This window comes from Carex rostrata, chromosome 10 (assembly GCF_964058835.1).
Source record: "Carex rostrata chromosome 10, lpCarRost1.2, whole genome shotgun sequence".
Taxonomy (NCBI): Eukaryota; Viridiplantae; Streptophyta; class Magnoliopsida; order Poales; family Cyperaceae; genus Carex; species Carex rostrata.
In genome coordinates, this window is record NC_135927.1 from 11,221,664 (window position 1) to 11,245,491 (window position 23,828).

General features: G+C 34.2%; 3 protein-coding genes across 4 annotated transcripts; 2 read left to right on the forward strand and 1 right to left on the reverse strand.

The window, feature by feature from the left end:
* The first annotated feature begins 387 nt into the window (after positions 1–387).
* On the forward strand, positions 388–2,265 carry LOC144560821 (UDP-glycosyltransferase 76B1-like). Its single transcript, XM_078310060.1, has 2 exons — positions 388–1,120; positions 1,235–2,265. The coding sequence occupies exons 1-2, from the start codon at positions 652–654 to the stop codon at positions 2,107–2,109; spliced, it is 1,344 nt and encodes a 447-aa protein (XP_078166186.1). The 5' UTR covers positions 388–651; the 3' UTR covers positions 2,110–2,265.
* Positions 2,266–8,262: 5,997 nt separating this feature from the next.
* Positions 8,263–13,708, forward strand: LOC144560549 (uncharacterized). Of its 2 annotated transcripts, none has more exons than XM_078309778.1 (9): positions 8,263–8,658; positions 8,736–8,867; positions 9,331–9,454; positions 10,401–10,536; positions 10,746–10,782; positions 11,369–11,612; positions 12,109–12,234; positions 12,339–12,455; positions 13,213–13,708. In XM_078309778.1, the coding sequence occupies exons 1-7, from the start codon at positions 8,551–8,553 to the stop codon at positions 12,201–12,203; spliced, it is 876 nt and encodes a 291-aa protein (XP_078165904.1). In that variant the 5' UTR covers positions 8,263–8,550; the 3' UTR covers positions 12,204–12,234; positions 12,339–12,455; positions 13,213–13,708. The 2 variants fall into 2 exon arrangements, with proteins under 2 accessions (XP_078165904.1, XP_078165905.1); XM_078309779.1 differs by having other exon boundaries at positions 8,383–8,658; positions 12,112–12,234.
* A 1,753-nt stretch (positions 13,709–15,461) lies between these two features.
* DGAT2 (diacylglycerol acyltransferase family) lies at positions 15,462–20,061 on the reverse strand. The gene is made up of 9 exons (XM_078309265.1): positions 19,602–20,061; positions 19,446–19,520; positions 19,282–19,367; positions 18,763–18,869; positions 17,875–18,030; positions 17,084–17,170; positions 16,315–16,412; positions 16,123–16,210; positions 15,462–15,699 (listed from the first exon to the last, which is right to left on the reverse strand). The coding sequence occupies exons 1-9, from the start codon at positions 19,793–19,795 to the stop codon at positions 15,598–15,600; spliced, it is 993 nt and encodes a 330-aa protein (XP_078165391.1). The 5' UTR covers positions 19,796–20,061; the 3' UTR covers positions 15,462–15,597.
* Positions 20,062–23,828: the final 3,767 nt, after the last annotated feature.

Below are 23,828 nucleotides of genomic sequence, written 5' to 3' on the forward strand. Positions count from 1 at the left end.
TATAAGGTCAAGCGGTCAAAGAAATAAACTTTTTATAACTTAATTTATAAGTTGTTTTATATATACAATTTTTATCATTTCTTTGACCACTTGATCATGTAGCAAATAAATTCAAAACTTTTAAAATTTTATATGTACATACATCACTCATGAAGTACATAGATTTCAACGGCTTGAATTTAGAGTTTAAAGTCGATCCAATATACTTTTGAAAATGTGTTCACCAAATTCTCTTGGTGAGCACATCACACCGTAGCTTTAAAATGTATTAACACTAACGGCAACTACTGAACGGTTATTGTTGGGTTAGAAAACTAATTTTTGGCAAGTTACAAATTACAATCTGACCTCTCATTTCCCTTCCTTATCCCAAACAGCACAACCATAGAACACAAACCCCAATCCCACCTCTTTGTCCGGATCGCTTCTTCCCTGGCATTCTCTGTCCTGACCCCACCCCACCCTGTCAAGTCCCGCCGCCGTCATCCCTTCTCCTTGTCCGGCCTCGATTTCTCCACGCTCAACTCCACCTCCTCCCACTTCAAGAACACTGGCATGTGCAAAGCAAACAAGATATATGATTATATATGTAGTCTCTGTTTGACTTTGTAACCTCTGTTCTCAATCGAAGGATCACTTACTAAAGAATTCATGGGAAAAAGAGTGCTATTGTTTCCATTGCCTTATAAAGGCCACATTAATCCCATGTTAGAAATTGCTGCAATTCTCCATTCTCGCGGCTTCTCCATCACCATCTTTCACAGTACCAGCTACGACCCCATCGATTCCACCAAATACCCTTTGTACCGCTTCATCTTGGTCGAAGATGGAGAAATATCAAACCGATTCATATCTGGGCTTGATGACGCAGTGCCTCGAATGATGGCTTGGAACAATAGTTGTGAGCAGCTATTTTATAATTCTTTGACAAGCGTTCTTTCTGACGAAAATGAAGAGCCCGTAGCATGCTTGATTCGGGACACACACTGGTACAACTTGCAACATCTTGCGAATAGGCTTGGAGTTCCAACTTTTGTTCTTAGGACCGGTAGTGCAGCCTCTTTAAATTGGTTCATGACATTTCCTCAGTTGGTCCAGAAAGGTCGCATACCAGTGCAAGGTTAGTACTTAGTACTCATATAGATTTACTGCTCAACAATAACCACTATAGATTACAACATGTTACATGTGCATTATTGTAATTTATTATCTTCTTCACTTCAATTTTTAACAGAATCACAATTGAACACGCCAGTGATTGAAATTGCCCCTCTCCAAATGAGGGACTTGCCACTTATTGGCAATCGCAGCTATGAAGTGTTACCTGAATTCTTCATGAAGGGTATCGATGCTATAAGAGCATCCTCGGGGGTCATTGTTAACACTTTTCATGCCATTGACAGTATAGAGGTAGAGAAGTTCCAAAGAGCAGTACCGGTTCCAGTATTTTGTATTGGTCCTCTCCATAAGTTCAGTCCCCCTTCCAGAAGCTGTTTGCTGGATCAAGATCATAGTTGCTTAGAATGGTTGGACACACAAGCTGTCGGCTCTGTGCTTTATGTGAGTTTTGGTAGCGTCGCTTACATGAACTATGAGGATTTCATGGAGACTGCTTGGGGTTTGGCTAACAGTGTCCAGCCTTTTATTTGGGTGGTTCGACCGGGTTCAATCCTCGGAAGAAATAAGGTTGATTTACCTGACGGGTTTGTCGCAGTGACAAGTGGCCGTGGGAAGATAGTTAGTTGGGCCCCACAAAAGGAGGTCTTGGCACATGCCTCAGTTGGCGCCTTTTGGACACATAACGGCTGGAATTCAACACTGGAAGCTATCTGTGAAGGGGTCCCCATGATCTGTTGGCCTCATTTTGGCGATCAAATGGGGAATGCTCGATATGTCACACATGTTTGGAAGGTTGGTATTGGGTTAGAGGGAAAACTAGAGAGAGGGATAATTGAAAAGACAATCAAACGGTTGATGAAAGAGGATGAAGGTGTTGAAATTAGAGAAAGAATGAGAGGTATGAAACATGAAGCATCTCTTTGCATCAAGAGTGATGGATCTTCTTCTATCAATATTAACAAGCTTATTAATATAATATCATCCTTTTAAGATACTTTAATGCTTCTCATGGAAAATTGTTTTCACTTTATTATTAGCAAGCTTATATAATCAATTCGCACTTACTTTTTTTTTTTACTCTCAAAGGAATGTACCATCTTATGTTGTCCCAGTTCTATTCAATTGCATGGTTATTTATTTTTCCAACTTTCTACTCTCCTGAAACTTGTTTTTCCTTTCCATCAGCACTAACGGAAGCTATGCCAGCTAAACTCATTCAAAAAGCTTGTTGAAGATTAATAACAAAATTACATAGATTCAGAATTGGAGCTTAGCTCTTAAGGGAGTGAATTGTTAGACTTAATTAGTTAATTACTATGTTTACTGATATGCTATGGTTTTTGTAATAAGTAGGAAAAACAAGGGTTAGAATGTAAAAGGTTTTGTGCTGTTCTTAGTTGTACAAAAAGCTCAGACTGGTACCAGTAATTTGGTACCGGTTTGAAAATAGTCAAGTTTCAATGGAAACTGGTGAGGTCTTTACCTCACTTTAATAAATAAAAAAAAATCAAAATTACACATAATTAAATAGACTTGGAGAAGCAGCACAGATATATATAATCTTACAAATATTACCTTCTAAGTTTGTGTTATCAATCATGAATATTAGAAAAGCCTACAACCACTAGTAGCAAATTAGACAAATATAGCAACTAGTTTGTCTATATAAACTCTTCTAAGCAGTAACATCACAATCAATTTAATAAAACAATTACAGTTCAATACTTTTTGTTTCTCAAATTAACATGATATCAGATAGCAGGAAAATTACCAAATCAAAAGAAAAAACAGCTTTTTTGCGAAATTAAATGTAACCAACCACAACAATCAAGGATGAACTCCCCTGATTAAATTGAATAAAAAAGTTCGCAACAAAGACGAACTAAGAAACGAAGAAAAAGCTGGGGCTGAGGATCCACTGAAGAACCAGTAGAGAATCCAGAAAAGAAGAAGAAAAAAAAAAGGAAAGAAAAAGGAAATAAAATAAAAAATGAGTAGATCCGAGAAGCAGAACAATCAAAAGATTTCTTTCTTCCTTGATACAATCAAGAGCTGCAACTTTCTTTCTGGCAAAGCCAACTCAGAAGATAACACATCACGAATTTAGCAAAAAAAAACAAGGGTCGTCTTGTTTATTTCAAAATTCAACCTTCAGAGAGAAAGGGGAGCTAGATCTCTAAGCAGCTTCATCCAAGGAGTTCACAAGTAAACAGAAGAAGCTTATATAATCAATAAATTCCCATGCACTTGCTCTTCTACTCTCAAAAGGAATGTTTCGTGTTATGCTGTCCTCAGTTCTATTCAATTGCATGGTTATTTGTTTTTCCAATCCTGAAACTTGTTCTTATTTCTTTTCTTTCTTAGTTCATGTCATGCTACGTGATCAAATTTTTTAAAATTATTTCTTTATTTTAATTTATTTTACAAAATTCTCTTACTTTTTAACATTTTTTTTTATTTTTTCAAATGAGCTAACTTAAAATTTATAAAATAATAAGTAAACATAACCAGTCAAGTCATGTTTGATCAAGTGATGTGTAGTCATGGCATGACACACATGATGTGATTGTCTCTTCACCAATTTAAATCACGTCACATCACATCACGTTAGAAAAATTAATCATGTGACATGACGAAATTATAATGTTAGTCACGTCAGGTCATATACTTTCTTCACTACCGTTAGAGGAATAACCTCAGGGAATAGTGTAAAATCGAGAGGCATCAGGAAGCCACAAAGTTGGTCGGTCCAAAGAAAAGGGAGTCGAAAACTTGGATACAAGCCGAAATCCAAAGAAAAATATAAAGGATTGGCCCAGAGAAAATAAGAAATTGATGACTGAATAAAGGAAGAGGGGGGTGTCTGATGCTTACCAGACCAAACTCGGTTCAATATGCTGTCTATGCAGTTTGATTCTGATTTTCATTATTTTGTTTGATTAACGAGTCTAATTGAATCCGAATGAAACTCGGTTTGTTTGTCCGAATTAATAAGAATTTCAATCCTTCGCCGACTCTTTGTGACTTCGTCTCCACCACTTTTTTTTTTCTTTCTTGCGCTTTGAAAGAGAAGGAGAAAGCTTGAAGGAATCCCTCCAAATTTTGGCTTACTGTTATCAAATTTTGTTATTATGATTTGGCTCTCTGTTTGTTAACTTCGTTTGGCTTTCATCACCAAAATTTGCCTCTCTGTTTGTTAACACATTGCATACACTTCTTATTGGTTGATAGTCTGCGAGATTCGATCCAGATATCTCTGTTGGCTTGGCATGTTTGAGGTTTGAAAGAAAGCTGTGATCTGAGGCATGATTATGGGTTGAAATTAAGGCCCAAATTTCTGCAATAGTCTGGCTAATATTCCATTTGGGCCGGGGGCCTGATTTGATTCAACATCTAAAAAAATCGACCAAGAAGCCCAAATTTCATCATCTTTGTTAGCAAAGTTCACCGTTACTCTGGGTTATGTCATAAACTGAGAAAATATTCTTGAAATGAGAACCCCGGTACCCCTGACCTGTGGGCCTCTGCAATAAAAACACAGCCACGACTTATGCATGACAACGTATGTACAGCACACACATAATTGTGTGATCTAAATTATAATATTTTGAACAGTGATTGATGTTGTTTTCAATGAATAGTTCTACGAATTTGTTGTTACGCAACCCCAAAAAAAAAAAATATTGAGTTCATCAGAGATAATTTGGTTCTTTAATTTATTGTGAGTTCATCTGTCATTATTCAAAGGAAATTCAGAGTGTATCCATAGAATTATTTATCACGCATATATAGTTCGTTGTTTCCATCTAATTCCTTTTTTCACAACCTTATTTTATAAAAAAAGATTAGGATTCACATTATTTCACTTGATATTATTTGTTTATCAATTAGAGATACTTGGAAATTTTCTATATTTTTTAAGTTCACTGGCTTGTCTGCATCAAAAACCTGCCGAAATTTTTATAAATACCCAAAAAAAATATAAAATTACGGAATCTATCCACTGTTTGAATGAAATTTGAAAAATACTCAATCCGGTTATCCAATAACCAGATTTGTGACAAATTTCCGGTCAATGGATTCCCGGACTCAAAACAATATATCCGGTTAACCATTCACCGGAAAGTTGTATTTTTTTTTTAAACAACATATTTGGTTGAAAAGTTGTATTTATCGTTGTTCATGCTCACACACTATAAACTTGTAAGGTCATAGATCTCAATTATATATATATATATATATATATATATAGATTTTAGAAGGGTTCTCTTGACAATTTTGACAAAAAAATCTCAAAGCAATTCAAATAAAGTTGAAAATTTAAATATAAGTTTGTATGTGTGTTCTTGGGCAATTCGATAACCTAGTAATCAAATTTTATGCAATTTGAATATTATTTGATGATGTAGGCCGTTAATTTTGAATTGCTAATATTTTTGAAGCAACTTGATGTATGTTGGAACATATATCAAATTTCATCAATTTGTATATATATTATATGTGCATCGTATAGACCGTGATTATAATATTTGATCTCAAATTTAAATTTTATTGTTGAAGATTATCAAGTGATCAATCCTCATTAAATTGAACGATGTTCCATAAAAATGATTGTCAAATTATAAGTTATTTCTCAATTGAAAGCCTACTTTATAATTTTTCTATATTAAATCAGTGGCAATAAAAATATTTTATAGAAAAAATCATTCTTGTAATGAAGAAATCTCGTCCACTCAAACACAACCTTTTTGAAATCCAAACTTAAAGTGCCGAACATTTTATTTGTAGCATTTTCAAAATTCAAAGATAGCATGTATTTTTTTTTAAATCTCAAATTGTAGCTGAGAGGCGCAAACTCACCTGAGAGAGGCTCGTGTCTGCTAGAATTCTAAATTTTAGAAGAAACTAGCTACCTTTTGAATTTTTAAATTAAAAATACTACAAATAAAAATTTCATCGGTTCGGTTTGGGTTGGTTCAAACTAAACTAAAATAGGTAAATCGAAGTATTACTCATTTTTTAAAAGTCAAACTGAACCGAACCAAAATAGAATAGGAATTAAATAAGAACCGAACCAAATTAACCGAAATAGGATATTAATTATAAAAATAAACATTTTTTTGTTATTTTTTTTTAATTTTCTTTTAAAGATGGATCTAAAAATTTTGTTTGGATTTATTTAACAGGTTTTAAATCGAACCAAATAGTATATATTATGCTGTATTTTTTGAATTTTTTTAAAATATTTAGTTCGGACAGGTGATGGGTTTGAAAATTATAATCAATTAAGTCCAACCGATTTTAAAATTTATAAACCAAATCAAACCAAACTAGACTATTAAATCGGTTTTAAAAAATAAACCGAACCGATCAATTTAACCGAAAACACAGAACTATGAACTATCTAAGTAGAAAAAGAAAAGAAGTTTAAAACTGATTAAACCAGAACCGACAAACACCCCTGTGCACAGGCTCTATTGTCAAAAAGAAAAAAAGTTTCAACTAATCTCAGATTCTCATGTCAATCGGAAATTGCATCAGTATAACTTGAGAAAAGCCACACGCAAATAACTGTAACCTGCTACGCTGCCACACGGATCGCTGCATCGAAGGAAAAAAAAAAATATTTGAATTCATGATACAGCAAAAGAGCGTCTCTCTCTCTCTGATTAGACGATTCCGATCAATCGTGAACCCAATTTCTCTCTACATAACCGATCTGATGGGGCACATTAAGTAATCAATACAGACCGTCCGATCTACTATGAACAATCCAGATAGTTGGAAAGGTACCATGGTTTCTGCACTGCTGGAGAGGATCCCAAACCCAACAAAAGGACATTCTAATACCTGTCCGCCAGTTCTTTTTTCCTAATTTTAAATGATTGATCCAATTTATGGAGCAATGATAGCGACCTCCACAAGAGACTCTGCATTTGTTTAACCACCCAATTAATATTTTACAGGGAAGGAATATAAAAGTTGTCAGATAAATATTACATTATTAGTATGCAATATATATGACCAAATGCTATGAAATAAATTAGGATTTTAGCCAAGTCTAACTACCAGGCCCCTTATCTTTTCCCAAAAAAATAAAAAAAAATTCTGTTAAGGGAAAAATTGCCCCTGAAGGTAGTTGTCTGATGTGGCAGCTAGCAAGCTATTTGCACGGAGAACCTTGTTTTTTTATTATATTTTCATGCACAGTTTAGTTACCTTACACATATATAACTAGAAGTTAACAAAATCACGTGCTTCTAGTTTCTAATATACTGGGCTTGATGAGCAATTGCAAGTGTGATGATTTATTGATAAAATTAGTAGTGATAAGAATTATGTGTGTATTGCTATTTACACTTTTAAATTTTCCAATTTTACAAGTTCATTTGTTATTTAACAAGCAGAGTTACGACCATTTATTAACTATATATTTTGGAATTCTCATAAACTATTAAAATTAGAACATTTGATGAACGTTGCAAACATTTTATAGAGAGTAAAAAATTATAAAATGAATAATCTTTTCTCAAGTCAAGTTAACAATTTTGTCATCTAAGTCATCAGTCATATTTATTAATATATTTGTAATCTATTTAATATGCATTGAACATAATTACATTGATGTTTAAGACATTGCATCATTTTAGAGTCTATTCATCCCAAATTACATCAATGATAAAACGTTGTACTACAAATTTACAATTCATAAAAATATAAAAGCATCCTATGAAATATATTTGTTGTTATTTAACAAAATGCATCCCAGAAATACAAACTAAACATTAAGAAATACAAATATATGTAAAAACTCAAATTCATTTTAGATATATTCATACAAATAACTAGTATTTTTCGGATAGATTATTATAATTAGAAAAAAAGAGAACGGATTTGAAGGAAAGAAAATACATTTGGGGGTATAAAATATTTTTAAACACTACCTTTTCCCTCTTTTCCATTTATTTTTAATTTAAAAATATGCAAACAAACTGTGCATTTATTTTTATGTCCCTCCCTTTCCTTCTCCGTCCCTAAATTGGAGCATAACCTTAACATTCACTATTAATTTATTTCATCAAAACAATGACACTAATACATTCAACATCTTATTTACATAATTAGAGTGATTAACAAGGTTATAAACGAAAATACTTCAACAACCTTTCCCGGGTGTTTTTCGCGGTACCGCGTAGCAAAACATTCCGCCAAACCCTAAATCAATTTTCTTTTTATTTTTTCTTCTTTTCTTTTTGATAGCCTAAATTGATTTTCTTCCTCCTTTTTATTTTTCTGAGATCATTCATCGCATCTCTCAGGAAAATTCCTCTCCCCCTTTTTCCTTCGCATCTCCCAACCAATTCACCGCGCCTTTCCTCCTTGCCAGATTCCTTCAAATCCCTCTCAATACCCTAGTTTTGGAGCTCTTCCATGGCGTTTCCCCATCCGGGCCCGGGCTCGGGGTCTGGATCCACCTCCAGTTCGAACTCAGGTTTTCATTTGATGAATTCTCCCTTTGGAGACACTACCTACACCAAGGTACGCTCGGAATTCGAGGTTTAATCTTAATTTTCGCTGTTAACAGGAGCCAATTTGATTAGCTTTTCTGTTCACAGGTTTTCGTAGGAGGTCTCGCTTGGGAAACAAAGAGCGACGCCCTGCGACAGCATTTCGAGCAGTATGGTGATATCCTTGAGGCAGTTGTGATCACTGACAAGAACTCAGGTCGCTCAAAGGGTTATGGATTTGTGAGTTGTTTAAACTAAACCTAGAATTTAATTTTTACTTCTCTTTTGAAAATTCTGAAAAAAAAAATCGATCTTCAATCACAACTTAAGTGAGTTTAGTAGTAGTAGCCCACTTCTGAGTTATTCACCTATTTTCAGTAATTTTATGGATATATTTCGAAAATATTCAAAAATACCATGTAGACCTGAACAGCATAAGCTGTTTCCTGTTTCAACCCTGCAAATGACAAGAAATGGTTTCCATTTAGCAGCCTAGTATAGAAGATGTCAAATACTCCTTTTTGTTGTTGTTTTACTTACAAAATGTTGGAGATTTGAAGGATGGTTTTAAATACTATTGTTGGGAGAATATAGGGGGTATTCGGATGATTTCTAATTCACATTTTCTAATCTATATGGGAAATTATTATCCTGATAATAGTTCAATCTTTAAGCATGGGTTATTGGGTTTTACAATAAGCAGGTCACATTTCGGGACCCGGAATCTGCTAGAAAGGCGTGTGTGGACCCCACCCCTGTCATAGATGGGAGAAGAGCCAATTGTAATTTGGCTTCCTTGGGCCGACCTACTCCTGCTATTTCATATGGTACAACTCCTTTTATTTTCTTAGTAACTTTTTTGTGTCTTCTAGTGTTGTTGGGGAACTTGGTAGTTGGGCAAAATGAGGAAAAATTTCTGTATTTGGCAATCCAAGTATACTGATTACTTTTTTATATCAATTGCAGTGTTATACTTCTGATTCCTTTGTGAGGTTGTTTAGAAGTTACAATTATGTACACATCAAGGGTTCCATGACTTTTTGACCCTTATAATGCTCTTTGGGTTTCATGACCTATGTTTAATTGCAAACTCATTTCGAAGGATTTGATTTGGTTATTACCATGTTGATAGTACATACATGACCAAACTATCGGGTGGCAGACTTTTCTTTTAGTTAAGATAAACCAATACCACTATGAACTGGTCACTATGTTTATCTTATTTTTGCATATAGCATATATTCCGCTCTAATTGCTAACGACAACAAACAATTATCACATTTGCAATTGCGCCAAACATTCTTATGGTACTTGCAACTAGCACCTAACCTTAAACATAGTCCTATATAGCACATTCTGTTAATTTTGACAATTATTTCTGAATCCATTCAATTTATTTTGTTCAATTTAATATGGGCGCAATCTACCAAAATTAGTAAAGAATGTGTTTCAAATTTGCATGAACTTGTCATCTATATTGTGTGAACTTAGAAGCATTGGTATAATTTATTTCTTTGTTGGGTTCATGTAAAATGAGTTTCTATAGTTTGCTGTTCTTTGCAAAATGATCCAGTATAGGTTCATTTGCAAAAATGAAAATTGTCTGGTGTTTGCAATTACAAAAAAAAAAATGTTGAGTAAGTTAGCAAAAGTGCATATACAGAAAGGATGTGACAAGATAGGTGGTTAAAAAAAAAAGTAATAGCTATCTATATTTATTTGCTTTTGTATCAGATCAATAGAAATATTTTCTTTGTGATCTGTTTTGTATAGCACGGCCAAGGTCAGCTGGGCCATATTATGGTGGTCTACCAGTTCCAAGGTCAGCTGGGCTCTATGTTGGAGGTACTACTTATCAGCGACCCGTTCCATATGGTTACCAGCAAGGATATTCATACCCACAATATGGGTAAGTCATTAGTCTTCGGTTATATTTTTATGTGTAATACCAGTAGTGACCAGGTTCAGTAACTAGGTATGTTAGTTGGAGTACTGGTTTCTGGTGATGCAGAGATTCTTGAGTGGTCAAACTATTCTCAGATTTATATTTGTGCTAGTATTATTCAAAAGTTGTATGGTGCTGATCTATTAAAACAAATAATCGGTTTTGTAATGCAGTTATGCTGCATATGGATCAGAGTACACCTACCCACAGGTAATAAATACAAAGAATATACTTTTTAAGAAGGAATTCTTTCATATTCCATGTTCACACTTGATAAACATGAACGTCCTTATTTCAGATATATATGTTTCTGATTTACAGTTTTTCTCTAGAACCTAAAGACTTTTAACATTGTCAATAGAAGATGGGATAGTCATTGTTGTCTTTGGCTATTTTAGTGTAATAGAATCCAATTAGGTTTTATGCCACCATGCAAAACAGAAATAACCATAGTAAAAAACAAAATCCAAAATTTTCCTCATTGTTTGGCAGCCTTCCCCCTTTTATTGCTATGAGGGGAAATAATGATTAATGAGTGAAGGATATTGCAGCATTGCTCTAGTATGAAGTATTATCGTACTTGCCAAGATATACCATTGCAAGACTTAACCCACCTGGTACAGTGCCTACTGCCTAGATTTCCCTCGTACCTTTTTGGACGAAAGCTAGACACGCATAAAACACCAACCAAAAAAGGAAAAAGAAAACTAAAAAAATTAAACTGAGGTTAACCAGAACATAACACTACTGGTAAGTGCTTCCCTGAATCCTTATTATATCTTCATGGAAAAAGCAGAATGTGTACAACCCATACATGGGACAGCCATATGTACAAATCTACAGTGTACCAGGCGGAACAGCAAATACTGGAATGTACCAATATGGTCAGATGAGCCCAACTACTCCTGGTGGGCCTGGCTATACAGCAGTGCAAGGCTACACTCCTGTGCCAGGTCATCAGCTGGTACAGTTCAGTGGGTTAAACGTCAATGGTGCTGCCTCTACTTCACGGCCTCCAGTTCAAGCTCCCTTTATTGTTGGTTAGTACTAAATTTCTTTCATTTCTGGTAGCATTAGCAGTAACTTTTGGTAGACTAAACTAGCATGGTATGTTCCATCTCCACTAAGAAGTAATGTGCAAAGGACGAGCATTTTGTGTGTAAAATGTTTTGAGTCTTATATGCTGTTGGTTAATATATTAGTGTATGTATTATATAGTTTTACTGAACTACTGTTTTTGTTGTAGATTTGTTTGTGGTTTCTTGGTGAGTTTGGGAGTGCTATGCTGTTTCACAAAGCTCGGCTATATAAATCCGAATCCTAAATATTAAAAGCCCAGAATTATTTATTTTTTGTCATCGAAAAATGCTCTATGGAGGGTTTTGTTTTTATATGAGTTCAAACTTGTACTCTAAAATTTGAAATAGATAGTTATTACTAAAAGATATTAGAAGAAAAACATTTGTGGCCTACAGTGATATTTCCTGCAGCAGTTTCTTTTTAACTAATTATTTTTTTTAAATGTCTAAACATTAGCAGCACCAGTACCAAGTCCACACCCGCATCTGATAATACCAGCTCATTCATCTCACCAATTTGTGCAAAATGGCTCAGATCAAGCAGCAGGCTAATATAGGGTCACTCAAGCATGATCAAATTGAGGTATTAGAAAAGGAAAAAAAAAAGAAAAAAAGGAGGATTCCTTTTGAGAATGGCAATTGTAATACAATTATTTATTGATGTCCTAAATTCTTCCCAATTGGTAGGTATCCAATATAGATTGCTGCAGGACAAGAAGAGGAGTGGTGCCAATATTTATCTATATATTTTGGCAGCACACATATTCTGTCCTTGCAAAAACCATCAATCTTTGCATTCTACAGGTAATTTCTTTAAAAAATTACGTGACTCTGAATAAATTTGTATTTTATGAGTTTCTAAATAATCATCCACACGAGTAGTCCGTAAAATATTTTATGATTCTGAGCTACATTTTATACACGCATGACAGGACATGCAAATCAATTTGCATGGATGGTTATACAAAGCGCCAATGCAGTATACTTGTGTACTGAATGTAAATGTATTTTCTGGTGAACTCCAGTATGGTAAACACCTTCATAGTCCTAGAATGCACTTGCTCCGAGTTGGTGTGCATATATTAAATACGAGACATTTCCTATAACATCGGTAGCTATAGAATCAGATTTCCCAAAAAAAAGAACAGGTCACAGTAAGATAAAATAAGCAATCTTGATTACTTTAATAATGAAACCTATTAGATTTAAATGCACTGTAACACACTGGAAGTACTATCCTGTTTGACAAAATTGTATTTTATTTTATTTGACTAAATTGTTCGATGATTTATCATTCGGTACTAATTGCGTTTCTTGGCATGAGATTTATGGAACTTCATTGTCTAAAATGAGAAAAGATAGATACTTGAAGGTTAACTTCTTAATTAACTCATCTCTATATGCAGGATTATGTTATACAAATCACCCACATATTAGGTTTTAATTTGCAATTTATTCATGTTGATTATCGAGATTCAAGACTGCTATATAAGGGGAAGATAAATATCTGCAAGGCATAACTTACCATAACTTGGAACTAATTTAATTATGATTTTTTCAGGTTGTCTGTGTTTATGGTGAGCACAGACCTCTTAAAAGCATCTCATGCAGGGTTTGTTTGGCCCCAATGGATGGAGCTGAACTCTGCAAATGGGCACGAGACCTTTGTGCTTCTCTTGCCTTTTCGTTCTATTTGTAAAATATTATTCCATGTTCAAATGCCCCCGTCTGTTATTGGTTGATTATCAGGCCGGCATGCATTATGTTATTTTGCATCCTACCACCTTAACGGGTGTGCCAGAATGGAGTCTCGCACACCCCACATATATTTAGGTTTAGAGGTGTAGTTCAAAAAAAAAAAAAAAAATCAATTTTTAACGGTCTTAAGAGTGGGTCAATGTTACAAAATTGCATCAATCCGTGTTGTTCCAGGCTTTTGGGTGTATTTGGGTGGGGTTTTATGGTTAGGAGTATTAAGTTGCAAAGCTGACATGGTCGCATCCTTTTTTATTTTCTCCCTTTTGTTATTTGAACCTTGTTTCAATATGTTTACAGACCATTTAACTTGAATCCTTTTCAATTTTAGTCTTTCTTGAGTCACTTTTGATGGTATTACTGTTAACTCTTTTAGCATTCAGATCCGAAGTATGATTAATAGATTCTAGGCCATTTTCATATGAAGATAACCACAAGGTGAGAATACTTGTATTCACTATTCACCTATTAGCAATTCTTGATGGTGCTTTTGAATGTTTCCAAGATGAGTTGCAAGTTATTGAGATGTGCTGTGTATGTTATACATGATGTCTGCTGATATTTAGCAGATATGATTATTATTGTTTTAAGTGCAAATAGGCAATAATTGCAAAGCTGAAAATAAGGAATTGTCTGATAAAAATCTTTAAAGAGTGCAAAGGTTGTCCAAGTTTGATTGTGGTACAAGCCCAGCTATTTTTAACACATTTTCTTGTTGATTGACGGATTACGAGCACTTCTTTCATTAATTTTTTTAAAAGGTAAGTGTGGGAAAGCTCACCTCCATCCGTTACTAACAGGGCTTTAAAAGATGCAGTTGCATACTATGCAGAGCTAAAATATTGGTTTTGAAAATGAAATTAGCCAGAGAATCCATATCCTCTGCATTGATGTACCGTTTGAGTTAATTTTTGAATCGTACGATCAAAATTCAGGCCCTTTAATATTAGTACGAATTCACCAGATTGGGCTAACCGCATGCCTCCGCTGAAAACCATGGTAGATGGTACATATACGAGTTTGGATAGATTCGCGCGGAACGTATTCCAACGGTTGAGATTTTCCAAAATGTCACGCAAAATATGAGATATCTCAGAGGATGCGAATTCGTTTGGATAGGGGCAATGTGGGATATTTGTTCTTCAAAATTCACAATTCACAATTCACAAAACGAATAGTTTTGGAATCGGTAACTTTCGGGTACATCTGATTTATATAAACGTTGATTTCATTTTTTTTTTTAAATATTATCCCGACAAAAAAATTAATGTATGTATCAAATTTGATTGGTCATCTATCAAAACGTCATTAGAAATTTTATATTGTTTGATGAAGGTTACGACATCTAAATTGACTTAAAATTAATACATCCTTTTATTTAAATAATAATGAATACATATAATCTGAATAATACTAATCATATATTTGAAAAGTTGGAAAGTACACCAGAACTGCCCTTTAAAATCATATGTTGATATAGCAGCACTTCAAAATTTCTACCAGAATATGTGCCAATCTGGGCATCTAACGGATATAAACTTTATTCTTTCAATCTCTCTTTTCTTTTCTTTTCTTTTTACTTTGAAAAGATTTCACGATAATCAGGTGAACTTCATTTCGGAGCCATTTCATGCTCTTTTTTTTTTTTTTGAAAAATAGTGGTATATACAACCAATTCTATTAAAATCAGAAACCATAGCATATAACCTGGTACTTAAAATTGGTACTAAAATCAAATACGGCAAATCTTTACAACTGTTCAAAACAAAAACAGAGACAAAAGAAAAAACCAAAAACATTATAACATGCACTCAGTAAGACAGCAACATAATAAAAAACTAAAATTGTTTCGTTAATTTATAATTTTGCAGATGAAGATCTTAGTATGTTTAGTTAAATATGTTGCATGGTGGACATCCAATTAAAAATAGAACGCTCTAAATACCATGTTGCGATTTTTATACCTTACATAAATCTACCGATTTTAATTGCACGAAACATCATAATTAGAACGAGAAGTTAATAAAAATCTCAGTACCACTAGACGCCACTCCATTTAATAATTGAAAATTTTATATACTTAGAAATCAATTACGTAGAGCACAGTATTCACAAATTCCGAACTACATTATTACATGATTTATGACAGGAGTAATTATAGATTTATTTTGTTGATTTGGAACTTATAAAGCTATAAAATTCTAAGAGGGAGATCTTCATAACCTACACGGCCCTTGTACTTGTCAAAAAGCTTCTCCATTGCTGCCACAAATTGCAAATGCACTTCATTTATCTGCCATCACAAGATAATTTTTCTTTTTTAAATTTAGTCCAGAGATGACAGTTATTATTCAAACCGGTTTTACCCATACTGAAGGAGCACCATTATATGAACGTAAAAGAGCAAGGCCTCATACCCAACAACTGGACATCTCAAATTAAAACTTGTTTTTATAATTTTCATGATGATTGCATACTCTTGGGTTGACTCAAGGATAGCACTCATATCAATCAGAAGGCAAAAAAAACCTGATTTCATAAAATCAGATGCTACAAAAGCAAAGGAGATGAGGCAATAAGGTAACATTTTCCCTAAATGGCTCAATGTGATCCTTCTGTAGAACTTTGGTATTTCTTTGTTCTATTAATGCCAAAATCTAGTACAATAAATGATATGCTGGAAACCTAACATATTAGGTTTATAATAATACTTTACCTCATCATAGGTAGGTTGGGGATTTTGCTTGACTTTAATGGGCGTACCAATCACCACATGCATAGGCACTCGGTATGGAATAGGTGTCCTACAAATAAAATGAACAAAATAAATGGTAATAATAACCAAAGAGTAAGACGGTACATCCTCTATATGAAAATGAAATGTTTGATCAAAGCATAAAAGGGTTACCCCCATCTTCCCCAAAATACAAGCGGTGTGAACTTAATCGCTCTAGAAATCTTCACAAATATTTTCCCTTCCGGCCTCCACCACTTGTATATATGACTCTGCACCAATTACAAAAGAGGTTTCTATTACAGATCGCATTATATGTTCAGTAATGAACAATTAATAACAAAATGGATATTATTTAAAATGTTTGGAACAGGGGAAATTAGACTGGAGCTATCAATTTAACTGTTGATGTGTTGATTTTGGCTACATTGGACCTGTTTGGTCATGCCGAGGCTCCTTATTTTGATATATTAAAATTTTCTGTGAAGCAATACTTTCAACATAGACCTTTTGACTTATTAACCCAACCTATTCATGGGCCTCCAAAAGTGGGCTGGATACATTTAAAATGCTAGACTTATAGGTGAAACCAAATCAGAAAGGATTCAGGTCATAATTTTGATACCATATATCTGACATACATGACTAGACCTGGTTGGCTAAAATCTCAACTAAAAATAGATATTGCATTGATAAAAAACAAATGCTAAACATCTGGGATAGTAGCTAAGTTGTTTCCTTTCCTTTTGGAAATTATACTGGTTTCATTTTCAACAGAAATCTGTGGCCCACTTTTCTTCTAAAAAAAAGAACCTCAACTAGAATCAGTAGCTATAAGACTTGTTTCTAAAGAAAGAACAGTGGCAGAAATACCAACCTTTTTTAAAAAAAGAAACCAAAATTGATAGCTTTTATTTAGTAAAACCTAAAAGGTGCTCTTTACCTGACCAAAACAAAATGCTGGTACAAGGGGGCAGCCCATCTCAATTGCTACTTTCACAAATCCTTTTCTTGCTTTTAGGAAAGCAACCTGTTATATTAAAATATAAATTCACCATCACAAGTCACACTATAGTATCTTATTGGTAGGATCATATTATAACCAGTTTGCATTTGGTCATATTCCCTACATGGAGTAAATTCAGGTATCAAGACTGGTACAGATTGGTAAAATTCTATATAGTTAATCTGTCAATAAATGTTGATAGAATATCTTTCTTATAATCAATTTGTCAATAAATGTCCAAGCAAAGTAAAAGCTTGGTATGTTGCATTACACAAAAACATAGAAATATGAAAAATGCACAACAACCAACCTTATTAACAGAGAACCTTTGGCTTTCACTGCAAAGATAACTACAGTGACGTACTTTGCAATGCAAATAAATTCAAAAAAAAAAAAAAAATTTAAGTGCACAACCAAAGAAGAATATAACATAGTTCTTTTATGATCCTATCTTGGTGCCAAACACACTCAAAGCCTAAAAAAAACAAATTGCACAGTACCAAACAAGAAGCTATCTAGAAAATCAACTACTAGGATCCCGGTATCTTATCAAGCAGTAACAAACCACTCTTTCTTTTTAACAATTATAGTTTGTTTTAGGAAAAATCATCAAAAACAAAAGTGAACAATGTCCATATCTGCACTTCTGAAAATTGCATCAAATGGAAGTGAACAATAAAATCATAAGGTACAAGTGATATTAACCTGAGTTAAGCACTGGGACATACCTCAGAAGTGGAGTCCATATATAGCATCTCTTGGACACCACCTGGTACGACAACACAATTATTTCCGCGAGCTAGATTTGAATAAAAGCTCTTTCTAGAAGCGGGAACCAGACCCATCCATGTCCATATTTGCCTCAGAAATGGAGTCCAGAATACCTAAACCCACAGGAGCAGAACTAAAAAATTTAGATTGGTAGGACGGCTGAAACATAAAATGCAAAAATGTTTAATGCGTGGCAGGTGGGATTTGAACCCAAGTCTCCACACTCACAATGTGAAATTCTAACCACTAGGCTACAGGCACACCTTTGATAATTTACGAGGACTAGACTATATAAAAAACTTGAAGAAAAAAAAAATTCAATAAAATTTCAATGGATCTAATTAAATTTTTTAAAAGCCAAATAAAGCAGGACATAAACTTGAATGCTCAAGTTTACCAAAGAGAAAGCTAACCTAAAGTACTGAAGGATTGCCTACACAGGATTCAAATACAAAGCCGACCATAATTTTTTACCAAGTTTATGCTCAGCACTATGCTCTTGCACCATGTACTTCAACATGCATTTCACAAAATTTGAGGCAAAAAGGTTGACGATTTTTACAAACCATACATAGATATTACCGGCACACGCCACAAACAAGTTCCCAGGTTACAAAGATGCACACATCAAATTACTTATTATAATAATAAAATAATTAACATAATAAAAGGAGCATGCTGAGGAACTTGGAAAATTTATATGATGACAACAGATTGTAAAACGCAAAAACCGCTTGGAGGAAAACCTTTTAAGATAAAATCTTCTAAATATTTGATGTCCTCACATAAAACAACTGAAAAACAAAAAAGAGAAATTAATAGGAAAAGAGTGAATGGAACCTTACAGCGCTGCTAGCAAGGGCAACGGTTTTAGGCAGAGGCATGAAACCCGCATGATCAGACAGTGCGCAGATCCCAATTGGTAAAACTGAGTGTGGCTCAAATCCAAACACTATAAAATTCAACTAAGTAAGCTTATTTGCCAAATTATGAAATTGACATATCAAGATTAGAATAGCCAAAATCAAAATGGGATACGATGTTTAAGGAGAAATTCCAATGAAGCAAGATTTTGGTAATGTTAATTGGAGTAAGTTCCAATTAATATTATTTCTTGTAGTTCCTGAGTCGACCACCGCAAAAGTAAAAACTAGATGAGCAAAATGGGAACAATGTGCAGATATAAACTTATCCCAAGTTTCTCTTCCAATGGCACCTGACACTAAAAAAAACTGTTCTTGTGCTACCTTTACTACTGTCTATTCATAAAAAAATTAATTGCAACTTCCATTTGAAGTTAACTTTATCTCAATCAGTTTGAAAAAAGAAAAAAAAAGAAAAAACACTAAAGAGTAACATCTCACCGTAGGTTTTCTTTGGATCAAATGCATCTATATCCTCCATATGAAGCGTAACTGGGAAATAACCACAGGCACATTTACATATAAATCTGTAGAAACAAAAACATTGGATTACTGAAAACATAGATAAATACCCCCAACTTTTGTCAGAAAGAGATTTCTCTCACCCGCACAATCTCCTCCCCAATTTACTCTTATCATCGATGGGAATCACCATGAAGAACAACTGTACCGCAATAATCCTACAATAAATCCAGTGTCAAACATGTAGTTAGTACAAAAAACCAAGGGACAAAATTGGAAGAAAAGAAAACGAAACCGACATCAAAGCGATGCGATGCGGAAGAACGAAGAGCTCCAATAGCACAAGCACCACATTGAAGTGGATGCCACCAAGCCAGATGGCAAGCGACAACATGGTCTTGAACCCGGAGTATTCCGTACCGGTGAAGACCGTCTCCTTGGACTCCTTCACGGCGCCGTTGGTGGTCACCTTCTCTCCGTTTGCCTCCGTCATGGCTGAGAGAGGAGGAGAGAACGAGAGAACGAGAAAGCGAGAGAGAAAGAGACCGGAAGTCTAGAAAGTAGCGATGGAATCGATGGTTGGGATATTTATTCTATTCAAAATAAGCTACACGTGGTGAGATCTAATGTCATAAGAAGCAAAACGACATGAATCGAGATCAGAAAAGAAAAAAGGTAGAGAAACGACGGTTTATTGTACTCACTTATTAATGGCTATTGGCTAAGCTTGAGACTTTGTTTTGCTTTGGACGAGTAAAAATGAAATGCTCTTTGGTCTATTAAATATAGGTACACCTGATCTACACAAGTAGCAATTGCTCAGTCCGCACAAAGATTCTCGACGGGATGATCCTAGTCGCAGGAATATGAACGGCTGAGATTTAGCGGTAACTATCAGAGCTAGAGCCTCGCTGAATCCATTTCCTCTGAGGTAACAGAATATTTTTGTTTAGATCACGACCGTACAATAGGAATCCGGATTAGGTGAATGCGCAGAGCCGCTTTAATACTCGTACGAATTCTGATTGGGCTAGGGGTGTAAACGGATCGGATATTATCCGCATTCATCCGGATTCGGATATTCGGATACGGATCCGGATTCGAATAATTTTTTACCGGATACGGATGCGGATATGATTTTGAATATTGAATCGGATACGGATCCAGATACGGATAATTATCCGTATCCGACAACTTATTTAATTCAGGTATCCGAATTCTCCAATCAGTCCAAATCTCCCATAGAGACATACACAGTGATATATTTTAATTTTTATTTCCTTCGTCATTCAACTTTTCCTACTTTGACTAACTTAGATAAATAATATATTTTATTTTGGCTTCCTCTACAAGCCTCAACTGACAACCATCTCCATTGTTTGATATTATTTTCCACTTGCTGTTGTTCAAAGTCAAGCACACAAATTCTCTGAAGATACTTCTAAATCTCTTTACTACTTGGATAATAATTTTGCTCTCGTTGGACTCTCTGTGTACTATTTCAGTTTCCTTCTCTTAACTCTTCCCAGTACTCTGAGAAGTTTGTTTCTAGGTTTTTATGTAAATTTTCATTTTTTTTTTCAATCCGACATTTTTGACTTTTTATACACATTGTTTGAGGGATAAAAGCTATTTAGTTCCATCTCTTATCATATGGTAAAACAATGGGTAAAAACTAAAAAGACCCTAATACACAAATTATACTATGTTGTTAAAGGCCTATGATAGAATAGACTTATTTATATTGTTTTTGTCTAAATTTTACTTTTTTAGGTGATAATCCATAATGGCATCATCTAATTTATGAATGAAAGAAGTTATAGTTAAATGTTATTCTTTATTAAAATGTATATTAGTAATTTATTTTAATTTTCCGAATTATATTCATATCCGTATTTGTTTCCGTCCGATATCCGATCCATATCCGTATTCGTTTAATATCCGATCCGTATCCGAGACTATCAGTATCCGTATCCGTATCCAAAAAATTATAACGGATACGGATACGGAAAAACCACTATCCGATCCGTATCCGACCGTTTACACCCCTAGATTGGGCAGTCCAAATCTAAACAAAAGTATTTTGTTACCTTAGATCACGGGAGTGGACCACTGAACCGTCGGAGTCTAGAATCTAAGCTCTATACCCATTAAAATAAATAAAGTATTTTTTTACGAAGTCTAGAAACGACGGTGTATACACATCAACGGTACGTTACAGTTACTGTACGGAACAACACGATACACATATCGTGCGTCGGTTACGCATTATAATTATGTACTGTGATTATTTGTGTATTGTAATTATTTTTAAAAAATTTAACACGGCATATTACGTAAAATATTTAGTCACAGCACCTACGTGATTACACGAGTTACGTGTAATTAGGACCGTTAGATTTTCATCAAATGGTGAATCTTGAATAAACTAACCTAAATTATGATCAAATGATCACGCGAATCACGTTTAGTCATGACACGTTTGGGCACAGCATGACTCAGGTGGTGTGACCATTCGCCTGCCGTGATGATCCCTTGATATTTTGATTACGACACAATACAACATGTAAAAAATTAACTTAATGACGATATGACACAGCACGAAACCAAAATTATGATGTATTAGTCACAACACCACGTTTTTTCCACTCTAATCTGCACCGTATATATACGAGGCCATTACTCATTACTCCTTTATATCAAATCATAAATTAATTTATAGCTAGCTCATAAACATGTTTTTTTTTTTTTATATTTAGAGTTCAAATGCCTCTATTTTTTGTGTTTCCACTGTACTTTCATTTTTAAAAATGTTAATAAATCAAAATTTAAATTATAAACAGTAAAATAAAACTGTTAGATGTGATCTATGCTATTTCCTCTATGTGCTCATAAAAAATATCACATTTCAATTTTGTTTTCATGTGAATTAATCATTAAAAAAATCAACATCTAAAAATTATTCACATTAGTACGTTTTTATAAGTTCTTGATGATAATTAAAATAAAGTTGAAATGTTACAATGTTTTACACGTATATAGATAAAATGAGTAGATGTCCAACGGTTTTAGCTTGACTTTTAAGTTTTAAATTTTTAATTATTAAAGTTCTTAAAAATAGTTAAAAATAGAGACATGATTGAAATACAAAAAATGAAAATATTTGAAATCTCCACTTTCTTTCGTATCACATCATGTTCATCATGATCAAGAGACCTATATATTTTCTTGCTTTCCTCTCCTTGTATGAAACACATGTTTGATATTTTGAAGTGTAATACTATTTCGTAAATTTTCGTAAGATTTTCTGTGGGATCAATTATATTTTGTATTGTACGTATTTTCAACATTTACAAAAGATATTATTTATATCTAGGTTTTACCGAATGTAAGATTTTATTTATAAATATTATACCATTTTAAAAGTTCATTTTTTAATACAAATTTATTTCAGAGCAAATTTTGGAAAATAACTCAAGTTTTACCTAAATCACCTAGGAGTTGATATTGTTAGTTGTGCTGACAAGTACTATGTTGTACCTTATTATTAATACTAAACAATTTGAGAACCCGGAAAAAAAAAGGCCTTAAACAAATGAAAAATAATAGAAAAATACCTATACCTTATACATGTATACTGCACATCGCACATCGCGCTGGAAAAAAGTCAAAAAAATAAAAATTGTAAAACAATATAAAATAACAAAAAGAAATGTTGAAAAAATATGCATAACTGACCGCGATTAGGGTATTAATACTGGGGCGGGTACGGGTACCCCGGGTATACCCGGGTAGGGTACGGGTAGGTCGGGTAGGATGGGTATAAAGGTAAGGGTATCTCGGGTATATTTTTCAAAAATCATACCCTACCCGTCCTATACCCGTACCCGTGTACCCTTGACGGGTAGGGCGGGTACGGGTATTTTTTTTTCTGGTTTTTTGTTGGTTTTTTCTTTTTCTTTTTTTGGAGGGAAAAACATAATTTTTGAATTTTGAATTCGGATGAACAGTACTCGGGTACTAGGGTACGGATATAATCGGGTACGGGTAAACTCGAGTAGGGTATGGTCGGGTATTGGTCCAAAAAAACGGATCCGGTCCGATTTATGCTCGTACCTGCGTACCCGAGTACCCGACCCATACCCGGGCTCGGGCACGGACGGGTATGGTCGGATATACCCGACCCGGATATTGTTAATCCACTAACCGCGATACGATATCGTGTCGTAATCGAATCAATTCGCCAATCGCACTGATTCTATTTTTTTGAAACATAATCACGATACAAGACATGTGGATATGTGGATGACAAGTTGACAACACAAAAAGTTGGTATCGACAAACCTAGAAATCAGAACCTTTTATGTATTCGAGAAGCAGCAAGAACATAAAGAAATCCTGTTTCACTGACAAACCGTGAGAAACAATCCTTTAAGTGGGTCCCGTACCTTGTCAGGACTGAGAAAGCAGCGAGGAGGATATCTGATTCTGATCGCCGATTTTTTTAAAAATACCCAAAAAAAAAT